The 26674-nt window shown below is 37.6% G+C and overlaps 1 protein-coding gene across 3 annotated transcripts in view; it reads left to right on the top strand.

Annotated features, from left to right (window-relative positions):
- hydin (HYDIN axonemal central pair apparatus protein) overlaps positions 1–26674 on the top strand; it is a 128014-nt gene that overhangs the window by 47117 nt on the left and 54223 nt on the right. For all 3 annotated transcript variants that reach the window (XM_073929185.1, NM_001114415.2, XM_073929186.1), the window contains 13 exons: positions 150–250; positions 606–741; positions 855–1019; positions 2140–2292; positions 8886–9124; positions 9459–9717; positions 10335–10478; positions 15692–15835; positions 17461–17774; positions 22620–22742; positions 23730–23895; positions 24310–24519; positions 24609–24749. In XM_073929185.1, the coding sequence (XP_073785286.1) occupies positions 150–250; positions 606–741; positions 855–1019; positions 2140–2292; positions 8886–9124; positions 9459–9717; positions 10335–10478; positions 15692–15835; positions 17461–17774; positions 22620–22742; positions 23730–23895; positions 24310–24519; positions 24609–24749 (2295 nt within the window). The remainder of the gene's footprint in view (positions 1–149; positions 251–605; positions 742–854; positions 1020–2139; positions 2293–8885; positions 9125–9458; positions 9718–10334; positions 10479–15691; positions 15836–17460; positions 17775–22619; positions 22743–23729; positions 23896–24309; positions 24520–24608; positions 24750–26674) is intronic.

The following is a 26674-nucleotide window of genomic DNA, read 5'->3' on the forward strand; positions in this document are numbered from 1 at the left end:
ATTGAAACTTCCACATCGTTGCTATCAGCTTTTATTCACAACTTTTTTTGGAATCGTATATCAGAGTAAAGTTTTAGTAAAAAAAATATGTGAAATTATTGTTTGTTTCAAAAACATTAAACTTCTTAATTTGTGTGTTTGCTTTGCAGTTAACCTTTTGCTCTAACACTGTGCAAGATTATAATTTGGCTTTAGTGCTGGATGTTCAGGGTGTTGGAGAGGAGGTTTTGGCTATTCCAATCAAAGCTAGGTAAAAAAAAAAAAAAAAAAAAAAAAAAAAAAATATATATATATATATATATATATATATATATATATGCATATATATATATATATATATATATATGCATATATATATATATATATATATATATATATATATATATATATATATATATATGCATATATATATATATATATATATATATATATATATATATATATATATATATATATATATATATATATATATATATATATATATATATATATATATATATATATATATATATATATATATATATATATATATATATATATATATATATATATATTAGTGGGCATAATCCTATAAATAAAAAGTTTATTTCTAAATGTTCCTGTAGATGTGTTGTTCCTGATGTGGTCCTCAAGAACCCAGTCCTAAAGTTCCAGAACTGTTTTCTGGGTCATCCATATGAACAATCAGTTGAGCTGGTCAATGAGACTGACCTCCCTGCATGCTATGGTCTTTTGCCTCAGGTAAATCATCACAATTAATGCATTTTTTCTTTTACTGCATTTCTAGATCAGAAATTGGAGATTTGTGTTATGATATTCAAGCATATGACACAGGTTTCTGTTTGTATTTGCAGCAGTATGAGGAAGACCCTGCTGTCCTTTATTCTAGTCCTCATGCACGAGGAATCATCCAGCCGTACAGCACAGAACTAATACCTGTAGTGTTTCAGGCCAAGAAAGTGGACAACCTAGAGCAAACAGCTTACATCGCTGTACTAGGCCGAAAAGACCCACCATTGGTGAGTGAAGTTAGTATTCTGATATTAGCATTTAGTAGGGGTGGGACAGTTCATGGTTCTGTGCACACTTTTTTTTAATTGATATGGTTTACATTGTAAAAAATAAATTGTACCACTTAAATACCATTAGCATTATAATCTACTGTTTACGGCATTAAAAAAATGTCTCAATAAATTATTTAGGGTTTGATTTAGCCTTTTGTTGTTGATTAATGGTATTGACAACAGTGTGTTCATTTTGTCAACTGTCATTAAAAGAATTATTCCACGTATGTTTACTTTCGGCGAAGCAGTGGCACAGTATATACTGCTGTCGCCTCACTGCAAGAAGGTCACTGGGTCTCTGGTTCGATCCTCAGCTCAGTTGGCGTTTCTGTGTGGAGTTTTTATGTTCTCCCTGCTTTCACGTGGGTTTCCTCCGGGTGCTCCGGCTTCCCCCTCAGTCTAAAGACATGCGGTACAGGTGAATTGGGTAGGCTAAATTGTCAGTAGTGTATGAGTGTGTGTGTGAATGAGTGTGTGTGGATGTTTCCCAGAGATGGGTGGCGGCTGGAAGGGCATCCGCTGCGTAAAAATGTGCTGGATAAGTTGGCCGTACATTCCGCTGTGGCGACCCCGGATTAATAAAGGGACTAACCCGACAAGAAAATGAATGATTGAATGAATGTTTACTTTCACTTTAGACTCAGACTTACCCAATTGTTAGATATGGGTATTCTGACGTTATGCCTTGTCAAAACTAATCGTGCTTCTCCCGAAATTTGTTTTTAAAACATCACTAAATATTACATTTGGGTGAATTATCACATTACAGGAGCTATAGGAGTTTCTGCTAAGCCAAGTTTTCAGGTGATAATACGGTTTCTCTCTTCCATTACATGAGATGCTGTACTAAACATCCTACTGTCTGTGCTAGTGCTATCATCAATCATCAGCCACTGTTGATACAGTATTAAAATGATTAAAATGCATATAGTGCTTTTTCTCTGTCAGAATTTCATTGTTAATAGATCTGTTATCAAAGGAGTTTCTGTTGCTGAAGATCATGTCCATTGACAAATATAATTTTATTCCATTTCATGCAAAAAACATTCAGTACATCACATTCTTTTCTCTATAGGAGCTGCTCCTGTCCTGTGTTGGCCAGGGACCTTCTGTCTCTGTCTCTGCTGCCAAGCTGAACTTTGGCTATATTCCTGTGCTGACTGATGTCACAAGAACTCTGCAGCTGTCAAACGAGTCCCCGATCGCAGCCAGATTCTGTGCTCAAATGGTGGGTTCTAATTCAACAGAAGGGAAGGAGAGCCTTAGCGCTGTTTCCCAAGGGCTTTCTAATGTTCACCTGATGTCCACTCCGTGTCAGATGCATTGGTCTTATTATTGCGCTTCTAGATTAACAACCCCATATGCTTTATAGAAGACCTAATTTCCACTTTTCATTTCGCTTTTCTTTATGTTAAATAAGCTCCTTGATTCTCAGCACTGATAAATTTAGCATTAGGCTTTGTTTAATTAATCCCTAGAAGGATTGCATGCAATAACACACTCACACACACATACTCAAAGAGACTTGGAAATATAGACAGACAAAGCCATTCAGATATTCAGGGCATCCTAGATTATGGGTCGACGCTCATTGGTAAACTGATCCTGTCTTCTCCTCTAAAGGCTGAGGACTTTCATAAGCCCCGAGTTTTTACCAAACATTTTCGTGCTTTAGTCGATTCCTGAATTTCATTACAGCCGCTCGATAGCGTGGCCGAGTGCCAGGCAGATGCTGACAGGAGCGCGGCGTGAATTGAAAATACTCAAAACGCAGTCTCACGCTTTTGTGCGTCCATCTGTTCATGTACTTTCTGATAAACTATTATTGTGAGTTTTGCGGAAAGATATGTTTCTCCTGAGACAGGCTTTTGGTTCTGTTGCGAAGCTCTACAGTGCGATGAAGTTTAAAGCAATCAATGGTGTTAAACCTTCTAATGCAGGTCTGATCTGATTATTGAAATTTCAGCTGGCTTGTTCTCCGCCTGATTCCTCTCTCAAGGGGAAACCGGCCCAACCTGGATCTAGCTCCCTATCGACCGGCTCGTCTATCTCTCTTCCCCTCCTCTATCTCTCTCCCACTTGGTTTGCCACTTCTCTTTCAAATGAAGACTTACGGAGTGATCTATGCTTCCCTGCTGACCTCCTTTAGTCCAGTGCAGTTCAAATGATAGGGCGATCTACCCTCTGCCGGCTCAAAGGCGTTTCCTCCTTGCCGAATACTGAATTTGCAGTTTCCCTCCTTCAAGGGCAGCCTACTACTTCTCAGGGCTGTGTTTTTTTCATTGGCTTGTTCTGGGACGAATGAGCATAGAGCAACTGTTTTCATTTTTGTCAAACATAATGACAAGAACTACAATATATATGCATGTTACTATATATATATATATATATATATATATATATATATATATATATATATATATATATATATATATATATATATATATAGTCAAGTATTAAGTGTATTTATGATTTTACAACAAAATGGCATGTACATTACAAAATACTTGAAAGGAATCCTCATGAATGTCACCAAAACCCTACTTCTCCTGGTCAGTATATTTCTCCAAATTTATTCATGTGATTCTGCAATGGATCACAGTTGAGTGAATATGAGATATGAGCATGGCTCCTTCTGATCACACAGTCTGCCTCACAAACACACTCTGCCCCACACAAATATATAGGTCCTGGATGACTCCCAATCCATATCAGTTGAGGAGTTGCTTATGAGAAAGTTAGCTGGCAATTCATATATGTGAGCCAGTTACACGGTTTACTGGAATACCTGAATCTGATTGGGCAGTCCTGACGTTCCGCGGTCAAGTTTATTTTATGTGTGATGATTGCTTATTGACCATCGCCGTTTCAACTCGGTTCATTATTTTTTATCTTTTTATTTACTTATTTTCCTTTAGAATAAAACATGTAATAAGTGGTATAATGTACATTCATATGTTATTAATGGCTTAGATTATTCGCACTGAAATGGAAAATACTGTTCTTTCAATTTCCTTTCTAGAGTCTGCTCACTTAGCTGAAGACTGTAAAAGGAGAGAGTTATGAAAATGATGATAAATGTGCCAAAAGCTATAGTCACCCATCAGGATGAGCCACACTACTAAGATAAATAAAACGCTATTAATCAGAATCCCTTAACACACCAACACCCGTTCCCTTTACCCAGTCAGAAAATCCCAATTAAAAGTTAATGTGCAGGACATCAATCATTTGGCCGCATTATGAAAATTGATTTGAATCCTCCACCAACAGTTATGGAAAGCAGCGGTACAAATTAAGCAGCTGGTGAGGTGCACTTTTGCATGCAAAAACGAGTTTGCACCCCCCCCCCCTCCCTTCATTGGTGTATTTCTCTTTATGAGAGAATGAAAGGAAATAATGAAAGTAGGGAGAAAAAGTAGGACAGTGAGGAGGCACTTCACATCTGGGCTTTGAAAGAGGGAAAAACTGCTTATATGCATATCATCCATGTCAGTCCCCAGTGAATGAGCAAATGTTAGCTTGATGTCAGATTCTTGGGTCAGTTAAAGCACAAACTGTGTCCTTCAATTAGCTGTTCAGCACTCGTTATAGAGCTGATGCATAATTACAATTCCTTTATAAGGTTTCTGGCGCATAGACACTGTGCATCTGTGCATGTTATCACTGTGTGGCTGCTCATTTAAAACCCTGTGCAATTACAAGACTCAGATAAGATTTCGCTGAGCCGTTGGCTTTTGAGTGGCATTTGCTTGTGTTGGAGCCAACCGGGAGGGAATGATCATTAATATTTCTCATTACCCACTAGAAAACTCACCCGCCATGGGATCATTTCCCCTGGACATTACATAAGACACAGAAGAACCAGTCCAGTCTCATAAGGGAGTTTACTGTTTTCTTTTGCAAAAGTCTGATATTGGACTATGTAATGTGTAAAGCTTAACTGATGGATGATTTGGTTTTTCATTCTTAGCTTTGTGAGCATTTGCATTTTATTTTTTATACTGGCCAAGGAAATATAAAAATGCAGTCATACAGCGTCTTTAAGATGTCCATGTGTCTGCAAGAGCCTACTAGAGGTCCGCAGTCTGCAAGTTCTTTCACAAGTCTCTCAAGTTCATGTGTCTGCAAGAGCCTACTAGAGGTCCGCAGTCTGCAAGTTCTTTCACAAGTCTGTCACAAGTCTCACACAAGTCTAATTTAAGACAAAGATTTCATGGCTATATTGTGTTCTTAGGAGGAGGGGATATGGCTAAACAAAGCATGCAAATTAAGAATTGTGGTCGGCAGGGTAAACTGCTTTTTCAGGTCTAATCTGATCATGTTCTGGAGACAGAAACCGCCTGACCATTTGATCGAAAAGAGAAAACAATAGACACAACCATGCTGTGAAACTAACAATTTGCATTACTTTGGCTTAGCCTGTAATCAGAAAGACAAAAGGTTAATGTCCCTCCTAGCTGGCATGTTAATGAAATGATATAATTAAAAACCAAAGAATATAACTTTGCAGTTATACGTAGATTATTGTTCATTTGAAATTAGATGATAGAAATTTATATTTCCACACTGGTTTGCCAGTTAACTAAAATGTGCTGTTTTGACACTAGTTTGTGACCACATACAGAATGCTGTAAATCATATTTAAATGAGAAAGATCGGTATAACTGTACAGTATATACAATTGTCAGGCATGACACATATAGCAGAGCAGTATATATACCGTCTGAGAGCAGGTTTTTAGTTATTACTGTGCTCAGTTCTAAGCTTGGGATATACAGTATCAAGCCAACGTCAAAGAACTGGCAGCTATGAAAACCTTGCATCAGGTGCATCTTGTTCTGTCTGGACCAAAACGCTGTTCATGAACACACCTGTTCATATCTGTTCATACGTGCAGATAACAGTACTCACATTGTCACTCCATGACTGGAAACCAGGGCTAGTGCTGCACACATACAAAACATGAGCAGAGCAGTGTTTACGGACCTTTTCCCAACAGAGGCTCATTTTGAAAATGTAGTCCTGTGGACATTTCTGGAGACCGCAAAATATGTCTCGGGAGGTATGTATTTTTGTCATTTTTGTTTTCGCGAATCCACAAGAGGTCTCGGTGTGTGATTTTTAATTTTTTTTGTATTTAAAATTTATCTTGGGAATGCCGTTTGTGGCCGTGCTGTTCTCGCGTAAACTCATCAGAGGCCGCGGTCGACTGATGGTCTGATTGACTGACTGAATGACTGGAGGGTGAGTCAATCGACTGACCCACCCTCCTCCTTCCCTAAACCCAACCAATTTTATCGATTGACCCGCCCATCTGCTTACTTCCCTAAACCCAAGCAATGATTTACAAAAGCTGTCCAGAAAAGAAAAGCCCTTGTCTGATTCTACCACGTTTTCGGATTTTACCGTAGTCTCATCCTGTTATTCGCTTACTCGTTTTATTTTTTGGATTCTGTTTTTGACTTACCTGATTTCTGGAACTGCTCTTCCCCGGACTCAAACCTGATCGTCGTCGTCGTGGTCAACTCCTCTCTACGTCTCAAGTCTGCTGACATACACGACAAGCTAACAGGACAAACTGGTTGCAGCGGGAAAGCCCTCCACATTTACGTAAGCAGTCAGCTGGTAAGCGTGAAAAGGAACAGCGTCATACTGCCCCGAAGCGTTCACTTACAAAAATGAAATGCAGCCATACATACCTCCGGCTACATAATTCACGGTCTCCAGAAAAAAACCACGAGACTGTTTTTAGAATCAGCCTGTGTTGCGTTTTTCACAGTACTTTTTCTGTATTTCAAATGTTGTACACAGATGGCCAAATGATGACCTTTAGTCAAGCTATGTGTTATCCACAGCTCACTGATGCTAAAAGTTTTGAACAGTTTTAACAGCAACTCAAGGGCAACAGTGCAACAAATCACCAGCAGCTACAACAGTGGTGACCAGGAAAATGTGTCACAGCACACAGATCATCATGGATTTCCACATAGAGCCCTGTGGGACTCAGTCGGGACTTCATGATAACTGCATTGCTAACAAAGTATGAAATGAGCCCAAAGTCAGCCAGATTGTACTGCTAATAATTGAAAGAAACTGGCCTGGTTTGACGTAGAGCAGTGGTTCTCAAACTATTTTCATCAAGTACCACCTCAGAAAAAAAATAGTCTCTCCAAGTACCACCAAAATGAGCAGTACTAAAATACAGTAGCGTAGTAGGCTCAGTAAAGCAGATACAACTCTGCACAGTTAAAATAACATGGAAGATTACCTCAGAAATATAGACCATATGTCATATAATATACATCATTTTTAATAGGTTTTGAAATATATGTTGCACGTACATGACATATTTAATTCCTCCGTGTACCACTTGAAGGAAGCCTGCGTACCACTAGTGGTACACGTACCACAGTTTGAGAACCACTGTCGTAGAGGATACAGAATAGTTTGGTGATTAACAGCAGAGCCCATGGCATTGGGATTGTGGCAGTGATTGTATGCTGTGGTCAATGTTTTATTAGCACAAATTAAGGCCCAATCCCAATTCTACCCCTTAGCCCGTACCCTTACCCCTACCCCTCGTTTTGTGCATGCCCGTGAAGGGGTAGTGGTGTCCCAATTCTCTTTAGCTTGAAGGCGTAGGGCTAAGGGCGAGGGGTATACACCCCTTAAATTTTTCAAAACCACACTTGAAACCAAGGGGTAAGAAAAATTTCCCAGAATACACTAGCACAGCTGCACCCGGAAGTAAGGAAAACCACTAATTTGTATTTTTTGTCATTATTACCATTTTTTACAACAAACAAACATGTTTTAATGTATTCATAACTGCGTTCATGTTTTACCGTCATACTTAAAAAAAACGCTAAAATAAAAACCGCTAAATTTCGCGATCTGTTCGCAATCTATAATCCCTTATAATAACTTCTGTAACGTTATAGTAGTCCCACAACTTTATGATACTCGATGACACTCAAATACCCTGTCAGAAAAGTCTAGTGGCTGGGAATGAGCTTTTTACAGTGTGTGCTATAATGTTCATGTTGTTTTTGTTGTGTTTACATAGATGAATATGGCCACTGTGTAAATACAAGGTACTGTTACGATCTTATAGCCACATTAGATCGTTATGATGACATGATATATGCCTTCAGTAATTTCCTAAAGATAAAACCAAAAAATAACACAACTGGAATAGCTACAGCAGTCGCGATCGTCTAATCTCATATGAAGCATCAGATATGATATATGATAGGAAAGATTGGACATATGATGCTGTGTGCAGGTGCTGTAGTGCTGTCCCAATTTTTAGGGGTAAATTTTTAAGCCCTTTCCCTTTCCCTTAGCCCTTACAACTGAGGTAGGGGTACAAAAATAGAATTGGGATTGGGCCTGAGCCTTGTTATCCCAACAGCATAATACCAGACAGCTGTATATTGTTGTGGATCATTCATTGCAACAGGACAATGCACCATGATTTTAGGAACATATAGATGAAGTTATGTTATGCTTTGGACTCAATGAACCCAACTGAATTTTTGTGGTTCAACTAGAAATGAAGGTTCATGCTGCATCAGCACCATTCAGCACGGTGATGTTGACATTACGGTTCCAGATAGAAGAACTCCTGGCACCGTAGTAAATCAATGCTTTGATTTGTGGCTGCTGTTAGCTAAAGTGGGTTCTACTAGTTATTAGTTTGTAGTCATAATGCTATCTGTGTATGCAAAGTGTTTCAATATTTACAGATAAAGTCCTTATTTGTTGTCATGTAATCATATGTAAAATCTGCTCTTATGTGTGTGTCTTTGTTGACAGTTGAGGAACAAGTCTCACTGGCGTGTGGAACCCAGTGAAGGGGAAATTCCTCCAGAGCAGAGTTTGGAGTTAAAGTTGATAGTCAATCTGAATGACACAGTGCCCTTTCAGGATGAACTGTTACTGGAAATCCAGGACAGCCAGATTTTTAACATTCCATTGGCAGCCAAAGGAAAGGGCACTACCATAGTCACTGACCGGCCATTTGCTCCCAGCTTGAATTTGGGAACCCACTTCAGGTAAAAAACAACAAATCATATGCAGATGTGTTTTCTTAAATGAGTTAAGTAGCCTAATGTTGTTTCTGCTCTTCTAGTGTGATCTAGTAGAATTGCAACAATAGCACAAAAAAGCAAATGTGTATAGCAATGAGTTTAACTTATCTAGTTTAACTGTAATAATGCTGTAAATAATGTTCAGTTTCACAAATCAGACTCTTTGTTTCACTTCATGAGACCTATCATCTTAAGATAATTCATTTTGATATAAAAATCTAACATACTTTTAAATGTTACACAAGTCTGCTATTCCCAATAGCGCATAGTCAATTTGTGAAATCTTCTGGTCTTCCAGTTCTGGCCCATGCCAATATGCCTTCAGAATCACTAACCGAGGCCGTCGCACTCACCAACTATTATGGACCACAGAAGGGTTTCCACAATTTCCTAATAGAGACCATCTGTCACCAAACAAGCCTAGGAACAAGAAAAGCAAGAGTCTACAAACCTCACCTCAAGAAGGCCCAGTCTTCAGCTTATCCCCTGCACGTTTATTACTTCCTCCAGGACATTCAGCTGATATGCTGCTAGAAGGTTCCTCTGACGTCCCCAGGGTACTTATGTCTAATATTCTTCACCTATTAATCCTCTGATAACTTGACCACATCCTTTGCAACAATTTTTAAATATGTTGGTCAACAGCAGTTCAGACACAATCGGCTGAAGTTTGAATACTACAGTGATGAAGGTCTTTAAAGCTGCACTTAATCCTCTTTTAGTGGAGCAGCATGGAGCTGTGTATTGACTTCCTCTCACGAGCATTGCAGAGATGCATGCCTCCTTGAATCCTTATTGATTTAATGGTAAATCAGAGATGAGAGAAGGTGAGAAGTGAATATAGGCCTGACCTGCTGCATCCCACGCCGGGCTGCTGCATTGCTTAGCCATCAGTCGCCGGGATGTCAGTGCACCGACTCTCAGCCTTCATAGAGAAGTTCTCTGTTTTAGTGACAAAGCTGAGCAGGCTTTTGAAAGGTCAAACTATCAAAGATTATTCACATCTATTCATATATTGAGAATACGAAAATGATTTTGTATACGCTATTACCCGAGTTCTGCCAAAAAGTGTTGCACATTGATTTTTTGTGTGCTTTGTGTTAATTCTTTTCCCCCATTGCATTCATTTTAAAATGTTACATATCATTAAATGTGAGTGTTTTATAAATTGCAGGTGGTTACAGAGAAGCTTGTATGCTATGCTGTTATCGGGAGGCAATATGTGAGGGAGTGCATCATCACTGCAGACGTCACATGTCAGTTTGTCTCCCCAGCAGTTGAGATCTCCTCCCAGCAACTCAACTTCTATGTAGAAAAGGTTTGCAAAAAAGAATTTTATGTTAATTTATTTACAAATTTATTTTAACAAAATGTTCTGGTTTCATTTTATTTATTTAGTTTCTGTGTTTCAGGACCGCCAAGTTTAATACACTAAACTTAAATACAAATTTAAGGACGGTCACATTTTATTGCAAGCAAGTTTTAAACTTTTATTAAATTAATTTATGACTCTTTTTTATTTTTCACCTTTTATTAGTTTATTTTTTTATTTATCTATATATTGTAGTTAAATTTTTGGTGACACTTAACAAGGTTTTGTTTGTTAACAGTAGTTAAATATCTGTCATGTCATGGTTACGGCAAGGTTAGAAAGGAATAACGGTTAGTAATGTTATGCTCTGTTCACACCAGAAGCCGTTTGCGTGGATAAATTGCGCCATTCTCGCGTAAATGGACGTCAATTCATTTGAAGCCATGCCTGAGTCCACTAGATTCATTCTGAGATGCACCCAGCTCTGTGAGCTCATAAACACCTCCAGAAACTATACCTATATGAAATAAGCTTTTCGCGGTGCTTCAGACTGAGCCGAGTCAACTTTGATGAACTGTTGTCCGGTGTTGGCAGGAGGTTTTCCCCTCGGGACACCAACTACAGGCACTACCTCATAATCATTCCCCTATAAAAGAAAGCTCCTGATTGGTTAACATGGCGCAAATGTCCGCTGAAGTTAAGATTTTCCCACTCGATCGATTTAATCATGAAAAACGCTCAACTCACGCCACTTCATTTGTGCGAATCGCATCATTTGCGCCACCTCATTCGCGAGCAACAGGATGTCTATTCGTGTCCTTGCATTGACTTAACATGTAAATCACTCGCACTTGACTTTATAGTCCAGGTAACCATTGATTATGAGCTGTTTGTGTGTGTCCAGATTATTGTCAGCTGTAGTGGGTGTTGATTGGCGCATAGCATCATGGTAGTTGTAGTTCATATGTTGGCAGATTTGGAGTTCTCCAGTGATCTGCATAGGCTAGATCTCTTGTGATCATGACAATAGCTTTATAAGCTACAATATTTATTTACTACTAATGTGTAATAAACATGTAATAAAGCCAGACAGACTTATCTGCATCTCAACACACTACAGAGGACTGTTGTATAAGACTAATAGGCTTTATTCTGGATGTACGTTATCCAGCTTATTACACAGTTAATTGCCACAAAACCTAAAAGGGTCATTTTTGTTTACAATAATAAAACGGCTGTTATCGTCTTCTCAGAACTACAGTACAACCACATTAAATTATTTAGGGCATAGTTTACCCAAAAATTAAACAATGTTCTACTTCTGTACAACTTTCTTTGTTTTATGGAACATAATAACATAAAATCTACTGAGAAATGTGTTTTTTATACAACAGAGTCAATAGTTACCAAAACCTTCAGAATATCCTCTTTTGGGTTCTGCAGAGAAAAAAAGTCATACAGTTTTGCAATGATGGTGAGAGAATTTTCATTTTTGGCTGAACTCTCTTTAATTACTCATTTTGTCCATACTGTATTTCATATGTATGTTAAAGGTCAGGTACATTATCTGTGCAGCAGCTCGATGGCTGAACTTGTTCCCATTATCAAACGTCCTTTCACTTTTTATGAAGCGCAAGATGCTTTCTGCACTCCTGGAAAAGTCTTCTGCTCTGTGTAATTACAGCGAGGCAATTATCTGCTCCCTTGTACAGGATTATTGAGACTAATTTATGAATGGAACAGAAGAGATATATATTGTGTGTTCATGTAATCAATCAACTTCGATCCATTTGTAAGTCACTTGACTGTATATAGACAAGGTTGAGGCATGGGCAGCTGTTATGGCCTATTGAAATTGAAAACAGATTGCTGCTCTGAGTATTGACAGTAAAGACCATGCAGTTGTTATGTCCGACTCAATCAAACGAGCTGTCCATATTTAGTTCTCATTTGCAAAATGATTGCAAATGAGCTGAAATGACAAATTCATTTTAACCCAATGCTCTGGCATCTCAGGTCCTCTTCTAAAAGCCGTAGAACAAGCAGAGTGAGCTCAGGAGGAACCATCATTACAATGAAAATGATTTTCTGCCTGCCTTATTTCACTTTTATTACTTCTCTTTCAACACACACACACTTATTTGCACACACAACACCACCCTCCTTGTCAGATCCCTGTTCTCTCCCAGTTTTGCAGCAGCCATACATATTTCCATGCACTCCTTGTATCTTCTGACAGCTGCTTTCTGGTGCCTTGCAAGTCTGCATCTTAGAACTAAAAATGCAAATTTATTTCTGTGGCATTCTTTTTATCTGATTCTGTCCCATTTGTCTGTGTTTTGACAGCCCGTGCTGCTAGATTTACTGAATGCTCCCTTAGTAGAGCTTGGAGGAATAAAGCAATTAAAGAGAGCGAGTGGGGAGAGGGGGGAGAGAGAAAGAGGGAGAGATGAGAGGAAAATGGAGGGTGAGGGAAAACTCAGACTCAGAGTTGGGGAGAGTGAGATTTGCCTTTTAAGTAATGACAGTAGCACCCACAAATAACTGATATTTGTGCTTGTAAATGATATTATGTCTGGTAGCATGTATACTCAGGGCTCGAAATTAACCTTTTTGCTTGGTAGCACCGGTGCTCCTAACTTTAAAAATTTAGGCGCATCAGCCAAAATTTAGTCGCATCCACCAATTAAGAGCACCGTTACTACAAGTTTTATACAAACATATTTATTGTATTTGAAATCAACACTAAACAAACTAACAAGCAAAAAAATTATATATATAGATAAATGCAAGCTTGAGGAAAATATGTCTCAACGAAATCCCGTTACCACAATAAAATATATTTTTATAACAGAACTGAGTGAGCAAAAGATACACGGAGCGCTCACCTGCCCTGCACGCACTGCTTAAATTAATCTGTTAACGGTATAACTCTGCTGTTCTCACAAGTGCTGTCTGATATTGCACTAATGCTTTTGACACATATTGTAGCTTATTATATGCATACATGTTAATAGCAATACCGGTTTATTTTTATGAGTAGCAATATTAGTTTACTCAATGCAAGCCCGTTCGCGATGGTTTACGTGGTGTTCAATTTTACATATAGCTGTCCCTTGCATGGCGGACAGCATCTGGCGATTATATGAAGGATTAAACAGAAGCTCTCGTGCTAGATGTGGCAAAAAGTTACCTGAAAACTCCATCCCACAGACTTTTCATAGCGGACTTGAAGCCAATGTAAGTCTTCTACTATTGGAAAAGTGTAGATAGTGGATTAACATTCAGCACATGATCACTACTAAGATGTTTCAGTATTTATAACTTTAGATGTCATGGTTTCTAAAACAAAATCTGTCAGTGTTATCTTCATTCTCCTCTTCAGCGCTTTACAATTTTTCGCGGTAGTTGCTCTCTCTGTCATCCCAAGCCAGAAGCGCTGACTGAGTGATTGACAGCTGATATTAACCAATCATTCGCGTTCAGTGCTAGAGCAGTGGGCCAATAAGAAGAGCGTGAAGGCGGGGCACGCATTACGGACTTGGATTTGTTTACTGCAGCAAGTTGACATGACAACAGTTTTAAACCATTCCTGAGCGCTGCGTTTCACGTTTCAAGTGCAGAGATGCATTCTGCGTGAATGTCTCCCGAATCCGCGCATGTGGTGAACATTTTACAGTAAAAACTGGTCGCACATAACAATTTTAAGCACTCGCAGAAATGCTCCCAAATATATTTTAAGGTCGCATAGATAAGATTTCGGGCGCATATGCGACCAAAATGGTCGCAATTTCGAGCTCTGATACTGTAGTTTTAGAAATTCTCTGTCTGACTCAAAACTAATTTTTAGTTCACAGTTTTTTATGGCCATAGTCATATACTGTACATTCATTCATTCATAACAAAAAACAGAAGAACACAGATCAAAATGAAAGAACAACATTAATCGTTGTACTTAATTGTTGTGCAAAGAAAGATTACTACTAATATTTCTGAAGGTTACAGTCAAAAATGAGGATAAGTGTAAAGACAACAGAGATGAAGTTCCATATGCAACAGACGGGTCAAAACAATGGCACTCTATCGTCTTTTGAAAAATGTCCCACTAAATGGTCAGTGGGCATGGGTCTAAAAACGTACCTCTATATACATTTCCCAAGACTGCCAAATACATCCCGGGAGCTAAGTTTTTTTTTTGTTTTTTTTTCTGCAATTTTATTTTTTACAAATCCACCAGAGGCCGCTGTGTGCGCTTTTTGAGATGTCAAATTTCCCTCGCAAGTGCCATTCGCGCTGGCTGTTCTCGTGTAATCCACTAGAGGCCACTGTCGACTGACTGTTTGACTGACTGACTGACCAACTGATCGACTGACCCACCTTCCTCCTTCCCTAAACCCAACTAATAGTTTTTTCAAAAGCATCGTTTGACTCACCCACCCACTTCCCTAAACTCAACTGACAATTTTAAAAGGCAATCCAGAAAAAGAAAAGCAATCGCCTGACTTTTACCATATTTTCAGATTTTACCACATTCTCACCCTGTTATTTACTTGTTTATTAATTACTAGGATTCTAGTATTTTTGTCTTACCCACTTTCTAAAACCGTTCCTCACCAGTTCCTCATCGTCGCGGTCAACTCCTCTTTGTATTTTAAGTCCGCTGACGTATATGGTGAGCTAACTGGACAAACTGGTACAGCGGGTAAGCCGTTGATAAAGAGGTTAGCGGTCAGCAGGTAAGAGCGAAAAGGAACGCGATATACTGCCCCATAGCATTTGTTTTAAAAACAAAATGCAGCCAAATGTACTTCTGGCTACATAATTCGTAATCTCCAAAAATTTATATAAGGTTATATTTTTCAGAATGAGCTCATGTTGAAAACATTAATGGCAAGGGCCATCAAAGAGTAGTCCAAAGTCCAATCTCAGTTCTACCCCTTATCCCTTCCCCTTTCCCCTACCCCTCATTTTGCGCATTCCCGTGTAGGGGAGGGGTTGTCCCAATTCTCTTTAACTTGAAGGTGTATCGCTAAATGGTAGGGGTGACAAAGATATAAATTTCTTTATTCAAAGTTTGATTAATTTAATATGTCATTCAAAAAAATTTAATCATTACAAACCTTACTAACCCCAAATTTTAAGAGTATACAAGATAGTATAAAGAATACTTTTGTTATGTTTTTTTCTTCAATATATTCATGAAGTTGTCTGACTCACAGGCTCCCGATGCTTCTCTGGTTCCACTATATGAGAGGCTTATTCTGAAGAGTTTGTCCTCCTTGAACCTCTCTATGGAACTGCTAGTGCACGAGCCCTTTGGATTGTGTGATTATGATGGGGATGATCTGTCTACAACCTCAAAGGTAAACAGTCTGATAGTCACCGGTAATGGCATGGTAATTGGATTTTAAGTGGGAACCATTACTCATTACTTCATTACAAGCAATACAAATTTATATAATGATTGTAGGTTTATCTGAATGTTGCACATCTAAAGGTTGCTTTAGGGCTAAACACACCCGTATGCTTTGGCACAGCCTGCGCATGTTCGTTTAGCCCTTGTCGTGGCTGACACCAACACTGATGCGCACCTCTCAAACAATGTAACTACACGTCGCAATGTGTAGCGCAAGCTCTGTGATTGGTCAGCTTGGTAGCGCTGACGAGTGTGGGCGGGACCGAGGGCCGCGCGAACCTGTTGGAGCGAGTGTTTAAAAGTGTTGAGTCCTGTGAAGGAGCTCCAGATATTAATAATAATACATTTTATTTATAGGCGCCTTTCAAAGCACTTAAGGATACCTTACAACAGGGGTGTCAAACTCAATTCCTGGAGGGCCAAAGCCCTGCACAGTTTAGTTCCAACCCTGCTCCAACACACTTACCTGTAGGTTTCAAACAAGCCTGAAGGACTCAATTAGTTTGATCAGGTGTGTTTAATTAGGGTTGGAATTAAACTGTGCAGAGCTGCGGCCCTTTTGGAACTGAGTTTGAGACCTGTGCCTTACAATGTCACAGGCACATTATAAAAAAATAAGACAAAAAATAATAAACATTAAACCAGAAAATCATTAAAAGCATTCCTGAACAGATAGGTTTTAACCTGGGATTTGGAGATAGAGTCCACCTGACGGATATATAATGGCAGGGAATTCCATAACTGTGGTGCTATGCAGTTAAAAGCCCTGCCACAAAATGATTTCATCTTAAAATTAAAAGATGGAAACTGTTGTTTTGTGTTTACCTTCTGATTAAAGTTGTTGCACATCTGCCGGCTTCCGCCTCAAAATGAGTGGGTTTGAGCTACTTCTACATTAAGTAGCTTTCAGAAAAAACAAAATACCAGTGAAGAAACTCGACACAGAGGAACATAAAAACCTACTGCCAGCCACCGTTTCGGAATTGTTCAGAGCAACACAAACAGTGGCAGAAGTATAAATGCATGAATATGCGCAAGGCATGGGCCGGGGGTCATGCAGATCACTTGAAGCAGAAGTATAAACCAGGCTTAAGGGTGGCATGGGGGCTCAGTGGTTAGCACTGTCACCTCACAGCAAGACGGTTGCTGGTTTGAGTCCCAGCTGGGCCAGTTGGCATTTCTGTGTGGAGTTTGCATGTTCTCCCCGTGTTTCCTTAGGGTGCTCTGGTTTCCCCCACAGTCCGAAGGCATGAACTAAAGTTGAATTGGATAACCTAAAGTTAGTAAATGAGTGTGTGTGAATGAGAGAGTGTATGTGTGTTTCCCAGTACTGGGTTGTGGCTGGAAGGGCATCAGCTGAATAAAACATATGCCAGAATAGCTGGCGGTTCATTCCACTGTGGTGGACCTTATAAATGATGGAATAAGCGAAGGAAAATGAATGAATGAACGAATGAATGTTGCACATCTACACATGCAAGTGTGCATGTAAGATTTTTATTGTTTTACATTACTATGACCCGAGTACCTGAATGTTTGGTCTTTTAGTCTAATAGTTTTTGTCTTCTGTAGAGTCTGGTGTTGGCCGTTGGAGCTCAGCAGGAGTTATGGGTCCGTTTCAACCCCATGTATCAACAGGACTGCCACAGCCGTGTGGTTGAAGAAGTGCTGGAGTTCTGCTACCATGGCCATCCTCAGCAGGACAGGGTGTTGCTGAAGGGAGAGGTCCAGTTCCCAAATCTTAAGTTCTCCAGCACTACACTAGATTTCGGCTGTATTCTCAACAACACAAAATCACGACGCAAGCTCACTATGACCAACTGCAGCCCACTCTGCGTTTCATATCGTTGGGCCTTCCTGGTGGACCAACAACAGTGCCATATTGGGTAGGAACAGCAATTTTACATTTTTGTTCCGTACGGCGAAAGCCTCAAAAACAACATGGCTTTCATTGCTTGGATAAAAAATTCTGTGAAACATTTTTCAAAAGATGATAGAGTGCTTCCTTATCTGATGTTTAGTCAATTGGCATAAGCTAAAACAGTTAGAAGCATTTCTTTGCAAAGTAAACTTGGCTGTTCTGTGCTTTAATTTCAAGCCAGTGCATTTTCAATGTATCCCACCAAAGAAAAAGGGCCCTACTGCATGGACCTAAGCTGATATTTAGCAATTCAAAGGCTGCATAAGCGACCTCTTGAAAGATATGTTCAAGGAGTATTGATTTCCTGTTGACAAACAACAACAAAAAATAAATAAATAAATAAACTTGGGGGAATTAAAAGACTCTTCAAAAGCCTCTAAAGATTAAGAAATCGATGCCTTGCTTCAGCACTCAGATGTTAAAGATGTACAGATGTCCAGTCAAGCCATCCAAGTCTTATGAGGAAATGCAATAAGTTGCTGTAACTAAATAAACAGGCATTGACGTATGACAGATTGATGCAGCTGATGGCTCACGTTTTGCTTATGGGAGCGAGTAGTGGAGAAGCATGCGATTAAATAATGGCTCATCATCATTTGCAGTCTCTGAGGTGTTTAGCATCTTACAATAACCGTCAATCATATGATCTCCATGTTCAACAACAGCATTCAGTCCCCTGAAGTGGAGCCAGTGTAGAAACGGAGAAGGTTTTTGGAGTAAATTTATTAGTAAATCAAATATATACAGTTGAAGTCAGAATTATTAGCCCCCCTTTGAATTCTTTTTTCTTTTTTAAATATTTCTCAAATTATGTTTAACAGAGCAATGACACAGTATGTTTGATAATATTTTTTCTTCTGGAGAAAGTATTATTTGTTTTATTTTGGCTAGAATAAAAGCTGTTTTTAATTTTTTTAACCCATTTTAAGGTCAAATTATTAGCCTCTTTAAGCTATATATTTTTCTGATATGTCTATAGAACAAACCATCGTTATACAATAACTTCCCTAATTACCCTAACCTGCCTAGTTAATCTAATTAACCTGTAGTTAAGCCTTTAAATGTCACTTTAAGCTGTATAGAAGTGTCTTTAAAAATATCTAGTCAAATATTATGTACTGTCATTATGGCAAAGATAAAATAATTCAGCTATTAGAAATAAGTTATTAAAACTATTATGTTTAGAAATGTGTTGGAGAAGAGAGAAGAGAAAAATCTTCTCTCTGTTAAACAGAAATTGGGGAAAAAAATAAACAGGATTTTTATATAAGTATATATATTTATATATATATATATATATATATATATATATATATATATATATATATATATATATATATATATATATATATATATATATATATATATATATATATATATATTTATTTATTTATATAAGTAAATAAAGTATAAATTATACTATATTTATAGGATTTTTGCACAAAACAAAAAGACAAACAGTCATAAATCAAATAATTTATCAAGTAATAATCTTGTCATATGTAATAAAGATTTATATTTGATTTTGAGTCACAGTTTTTGTCTTTTGATTAAGATATCATTTAAATTTAATAAATAAAGTCATTTTGTCCAATTTTAGTTTGCGAATAGTTCAAAATTAAACAAGTTATTTAAACATTTTATACATAGTTTATCCAGATCTTAAAAAGGTCCTAATTTACTCTTCTACAGGTCTTAAAAAGGTCTTAAAGGTATATTTGCGTCAAACTGAAAATTCTGTCATTATTTACTCTTTCACTTGTCACAAACCTATGTGAGTTTCTTCTGTTAAACAAAAAACTGTAACCATTAACTTACAAAGTATTTCTTCTTCTTACTATGAAAGTCAATGGTTACAGGTTTCAAACATTCTTCAAAATTGCTTCTCTTGTGTTCAACAGAAAAAGGACGTATAGAGGAAAGTAAAATCACAGAAGAAGACCTTTAATTGTAATTAATTAATTGTTGCATGCACTTTAAATTTGAACATCTTTCTTATTAATTTTCTCATAAAATTTAAATATCTTAACATCTTTAAATCAAGATATGATGTGAAGGGATTTGTAATTTAAAAAATGCTGTATGTCAAAGGGCTATGAAAGTTACTTTGCTTCTTAAATTGAGTTTTTTGAGCCCACTGGTAGTTGTTCTTGCTGTAAGTATAAACTCGATCAACAGATTTGTCACAGCAAACACGGTTTCTTTACTTATGTAATTTTGACTCACATAAATGTTTTTTGATTTAATCTTACGACGTTTCTTATTTTAAAAAAATCACTTTTTTTGCAGTTTGATCAAAAAGTACAGTAACACTTATTTAGTTTAATGGCTTAAAAAATAAAGAAAAATGGTACAAAGTTTTATTTGCAAACTCTCAAGTGCTGCTAAAACAGAACAACTCATTGTCTGCTTCACATAAATTTACATTTAGAGGACATATTGATGTATCGTGTTCCCTTAAAATTATTCATTAAATTTTCTTAGCCTGCTCTTAAAAATGTCTTACATTTATCTTTATAAAACCTGCAGAAACCATTTTAACACAAAAGTAGTAAAGGAATTCATTGTCTGTGTTTTAGTGCATTGTTATAAAAAAGACATCCCTTCAGAAAACATTACTATTTTGTAGTAAGCCGATGATATTAAACCTAACCGTAAGTGGGGAATTAGCAGATCACATAGAAAAAAAAAAACAAAAAAAAAACATAACAATTCAAAGTTTAGCCTGAAATTTGCAAAAGCAGACTAGCAAGAATGACTCAGTGTTGAGCTAGTATGTAGCTTCAGTTAAGTTTCATTCACACATTTATGACATTTTGTACATATGCAGTTGTAATATTGTAATTTTTTGTGTCTGATTACACATTTCCAGAAATAACTTTATAAATATGGTCACTGGCGTGAAACCTTTTTAAATGGTACAACTCTGTGTCTGATTTACAGCTACAGTAAATGATGTATTTTGTACCATAAAGGTACATTTAAGTACCCAAAGTAAACATGCACTCTTAAATTCACGGTGAACCGGAAGCTGTGATCGTAATGTGACTCAGTCCCGAGAGAAACGGATTTTTAAATGAGCAAACAGTGGGCGTGGCTTGTTTTTTTTACCGGACATAATAAAGTAGGCTTTTCATTCAGAAAGATCATTAAAGGGGGTTTAGAAAAGTTATTACAACCTAACAGACTTCACCTGGTCACCATTTCTGTTTGTTGTCAAAACTGACAGTTGGAGCAGCGTTAGCCATGCCCATTACCTCAAAATCACATCATCTGATAAATGAACTGAAAACAAAAAAAGAAGTGCATTTTTTAGATTTCAACTACAGACTAGAAGGGCAAACTAATTTTTTTTTTTTATGAAAAAACTGATGAATTATTCACCACAAAACTAACATCATGAGCTAACAAAATCATATAATTAGTTTTGATTTCTTGTGAACCTTAAAAATACATTTTGAATCCAAAATGGAGTATTCGCATCAATTTTATAGACAAACCTTAATTGGGTTCCCAAAGAACCTTTTAGTAGAGTAGTTCATAAAAGAACCAATTCTTTTCTTACTTTATTGTTATTTTTTTTTAAAGTTCTTTCCTAAAGAACATTATTGACTATACCCAGGTAGCAAAGAATTCTGGCCCAGATTTGGCATAAATCTGGCACAGCAGGCATTTATTCAGCACTGGCATACATCATGTGGGCCAAATATGGCCCTGGTTTGGCAGAGGTGCACCATCTTTAAGGCGGCATACAATACAGTACTTGGGCCAGATGTAAAATGTAGTATTTGGCCCAGATGTTGATATGTGGGCCATGTAATTTTGCCCTATCTTGACACACATTAAAAATACATTTTTATCATTTTCAAATTAAGAAAAACAAGTCTGCAAATCAAGTCGCTTCGAGAAAAAGCATGCCCATAGCATGCCTAGAGCACAAATATTTATGAGTTTATCAATTTCATTGCCACACCAACATATCTGGCCCAGTTCAGGCTCAGTTGGGGGTTATTAACTTGGCTGAGACTTGGCCGAGATATGGTTCATGTTTGACCCTTCATGTTCAGTCATGCACCGCAATTCATTGCAGCATGTGGGTCAAGCAAAAGCTGTATTGTGTGGACCAGAGCTGGGCCAGAGATTTTGCTATGTTGGTAAAGACCCTTTCCGGAAGCACCAATGTCAATAAAGACTCTTTATTTTTGAGAAACTATTAGCTAAATGAAATGGTACTGCCCTTGTGGTCATTTTTTATGTGAGTTTTAATTAAAACAATTTTATCATCACATTAACGTGCACAAATCTCTTTGTTTGACATACCTAACACCCTCCCAGGGTTTCACACACGCCCATGCTTTCCTGGTTAGAAAATAAAAATGGCTCGTACAAAGCTTCATTTTAAATCTCTGCTTCTCGACAGCTTTAGGTTGAGTTTTTATAGTTTTAAATTGTTGTTTAGTGGCTGCCATGTCCTGCATCGGATTAATCGATATAGCCTCCATGGGGCTACAGTGCAAGCCAGTGAAGATTAATCACTTTCCACACTGCTATTCGCTTCCCACCTCCTGCATGATCCAATAAGACTATGACCTTTCCTATCAATATCACAGCATGCATTGTCCAGCCTGCTAATTAAAAGCCTATCAGTAATTAAACCAGGAGGCAAAGCTGCTATTATTGCACCCCTTCTTGATCCGTTTGGGCTCCTGGCACATGGCAGATTTCTTGCTGATGGACATTTTATTATTATTTTTTTTTCATAATGTCTGTAGCTGATTTGAGACTGATTACTTTCTTTTTTTTCTGGTAGGTTTTTTGATGAGACGAGCCGAGGGATTGACGGAGATGCTGGGGGGAAAAGAAAGGAGAGCGGGGAGGCGCAGTGGGAGCTGTTAGAGCAGAAAGAAGCTGACGGCAAGACGGACACAAACAGGTCTGAGAACAGCTTCTGTGTAAGACTAGAGGCTGACAACTCCCTGAAGCGACTCTGATAATAAGCAGGAATTATGAGGATACATATAAAGTGCGATGTTTACCCGAATCTCATCATGTTAGCAGACCTTTGAGTATTACCTCACCTCCTCACTGCTTCTCAGAGTTGATAATGAGAGGATGAAGCGTAGCCTCCTACAGAATCATTAGATTACTCTAGAGCAGCCGTCACATACGTGCTCATATCGAGGAGGGCAGGTAAATCTGAGGCGTTTGTTTAGCGTTTCTGGCAGCATACGTCTCTTGAGGGGCTCCAGCCTTTGAGAACACCTGCACCAGGCTTCCCTTCACTGCGCTAGCTTTTGAAATGCTCTCAGTCATTTGTTCAGCGCTTTCAGTCTGGTTCACAGAGATGTCAGTAAACAAGCTACTACACTTATTAAACCTAATAGCATTCAAGCACAAAAGCTGCTCACTTCCATATGGATTTCTTTTTAGGTATAGCTGATGTTTTCAGGGGTCCTGTGGAGCTTATTCATTATCTATACTAAGTAATCACCTCCTGTTTAAACCACATTACATTTTTTGATTAACACTGCCCCCTGCTGACTGCATTTATAACCACACTCGCTGTTACAACCTACTTATCTTCAATACTTTTATTTTAGTCAGTTTTTTCAAGATTTTTTATTTGCTTTCTTCCTTGAAGGGATATATAATATTACACACTGATTCCATCAATGCCTAGTCTCTGTATGGCTCTTATTGTATTCTGTTCCCTTTCTTTAGAGCCTGAGATTTCCTGTGTGATCTTTTCCACTGATCAATTACACCCATTCAATTATTTAGTGCTTTCTGTAATGAATGGCCATCTTCACAGACCCAATTTGGTTTCCGCCTGACCCTTTAGGCGGAACTAGAATGTGGAGTTAGATGGAGATGATTGGTGAAAACCCCTAATAATGTGTCATTGTTTATGTTTCGGCAGGGAGACTGACGTAATCATACCTCAATTGGAAGAGGAAGAATTGCATCATGGTAGCTCCAATGGAAATGAGCAAAATAGGACCTGCTTAACACGAAGAAGCAAAGAGCTGGGAAGCAAACCCATCAATCTCACAGCCAACGGGCATCCGAGTGTGGGTGTGAAAGAGGTTGGTTTAAAGCCCAAATATACTACAGTTTTTTTTAACATATGTTTATAAATATATATATATATATATATATATATATATATATATATATATATATATATATATTCTATACACTTTTGTATAGACGTGTCTTGAAAAATAACTAGTAAAATATTATTTACTGTCATCATGGCCAAGATAATTTAAATCAGTTATTAGAAATGTGTTGAAAAAGTTTTCTCTCCATTAAACAGAAATTTAACGGGGGCTAATAATTCAGGGGAGCTAATATTTCTGACTTCAACTGTATATCTAAAGTGCACTTGTGGGTTCTATACCTTTTTGTTGACATTCTATTCTTTAAAGACTGACTTATTATCTACTTGCATTTAAATTTCCTTTTTTTACATTACAATCATACTCTTGTGTTTGAAGGTGTTTGATATCTCATCACTTTATGGGGTATTAGAACCTGGTGACAGCAAGCTGGTGACCTTCTCATTTCTTGGTCATGCTGACATCAGCACCCAAGTGTTGGCATTGTGTGATGTGGAAGGAGGGCCCACCTATGAGATAACTCTCAAGGGTCAGGCTTCTTTTGTTTCATATACACTGGACACAAATGACATTGACTTTGGTTTGCAGGTAACTATACACTTTTGCCGTTCTAGCAGTAGGAAGATTTCAGTATTGATCAGTCAGATTTTTATCTATTTTGTTTCCTATAATTGCAGTTGTTTGACCATGTGGCTGAAGCAGAGGTTACTCTGAAGAACACAGGAAAAGTTAGATTTGATTTTTCTACTCTTAATAGTGAACAAGGACCTTTTGTAGAGGAAATCTTACCTGGTCAGCCTCTCGTCATCCCAAACAAGGTGAGATTTTCTGTGTTAAAAAAAAAAAAAAAAAAAAAAATATATATATATATATATATATATATATATATATATATATATATATATATATATATATATATATATATATATATATATATATATATATAAGTTTTACCAATATATATATATTGGTAAAACTTTTTATCTTAAAGTAAGCAAGTATATTTTATGTAAAGAGCACATTTCAATTCAACTTACACTAACCAAAGTGCTGGACAAACATATACTTTATTTTGAAGTTATTTAGACGTTCAATTGACTGTTGGCCACTGTATGTAAGCTATCAGCTGTTTACACTAACTTGTTCTATTAACTCTAACCTATAAATCTATTAACACTCTAATGCAAGTTATTTGACATTAAGTTACAGATGTACTTATACAGTAGTCCAGGGGTTCTCACTCTTTTTTATTCTAGGCCCACCTCCTACGAAAATTTTTTGAAGACCCTCGTCTGACATATTTCCTCAAACTGTTTAGAGAAAATGGTTATTTTAAACCTTTATTTATTAGCAAAATGTTTATTTTGCTTATACTATTATTATTATCTTATTTTTCTACAGCATTTTATAAATAATTATGTATGCATACCCAGCCAGCAAAGACATGTGGGGCCTAAATGGGTTCACTACGGGTTCCATGGGAACTGTGTGGGCATGGGCTTTGGCTGGGTGAAATCAGCAGGTCCCTTGTAGGTTTTGTAGTATGAGTCCCACATAGGAAGCCCATATGAGCTGATTACATGGGCCCCTTTACATTTGCTTGTCGGTTTGTTTGGGCCGCATTTACACTGCACTGTTCAAGTGACTCAATTCCATTTTTTTTCTCCCATGTGGCACAGATCAGATATGGCCCATGTAAAGCATGAACTAATCACATGGATTCCGATTTACTCAAATCAGATTCAGGCCTTGTTCATATGTGGAAATTTATCCGATTTGAATCGGATCTGTGTTCTCGTGTCTGCAGTGTAAGCAGGTAGATCGGATTTTCACCTGTCAATGCGAGTCGCGCATCATTTAAAACCATAGCGAATGACGTCAAGCCTGACACTTTCATTTCAGAACAGACTTCAGCAGAGTCCCAAACCATAAATCTCATACACGAGGACTAAAACAGTTTTTATATTGTCATATAGCACAGGTATTTAAGCATGTTAACGCGAGCGAGAGAGTGCAATGTAACTAATATAAACTATAAAACTAGTGCATACATCACGTTCATTAATCATGCCATGGACATTACATTAAGATGCCTAAAAGTTTTAAAAAGCCTATATATCAAAAGAAGATGGACGAATGAGAAACTTTCTGTCATAAACTATAGTAAAGTAGCTTGTCAAAAGCTGCGACAGATTACACACAGGAATAGAGAAAAAAGCACTTTTTAGTTATCAGCTTTTAGTCAGCACCCGCTCTTTTTTTTTCCTGGTCATTGCGCCTTTGACGTGTGCTGTGTAAATGCAGACGATCGATACGAGTCACTTTTAAAAGATGATATAAGCAGGTCATCAAAAATTGGATACAGTCACAAAATCGGAATAGACCATCAAGATCTGCAGTGTAAATGCAGCCTAATACAGCTGAGTATGTAGTCCTAGTTGATGTGCAGCAGTTCGAAGTGCAGCCACGGTTAAGTTTGTATTTCACAGTGAGGCTCTTTCTGCATCCAGTCCGAAGTAATCAATAACAGAAAATGTGAAATGTCATTACACCAATCATTTTTATATAAAACATACTTAAAAGTGAAATCAAATAATTATAGTACAATAATTAAGTTAATTTTAAGCTATCTTGGCACACCGATTGAGAATCCCTGCAGGAGTCAACAAACAGAATATCTATCAATAAAGTGAAATCTGACTTTTTTTCTTTGTATATCAAAGTTGCGACCTAAATAAATCAT

The sequence above is a fragment of the Danio rerio genome, chromosome 18 (genome assembly GCF_049306965.1).
Source record: "Danio rerio strain Tuebingen ecotype United States chromosome 18, GRCz12tu, whole genome shotgun sequence".
Classification (NCBI taxonomy): Eukaryota; Metazoa; Chordata; class Actinopteri; order Cypriniformes; family Danionidae; genus Danio; species Danio rerio.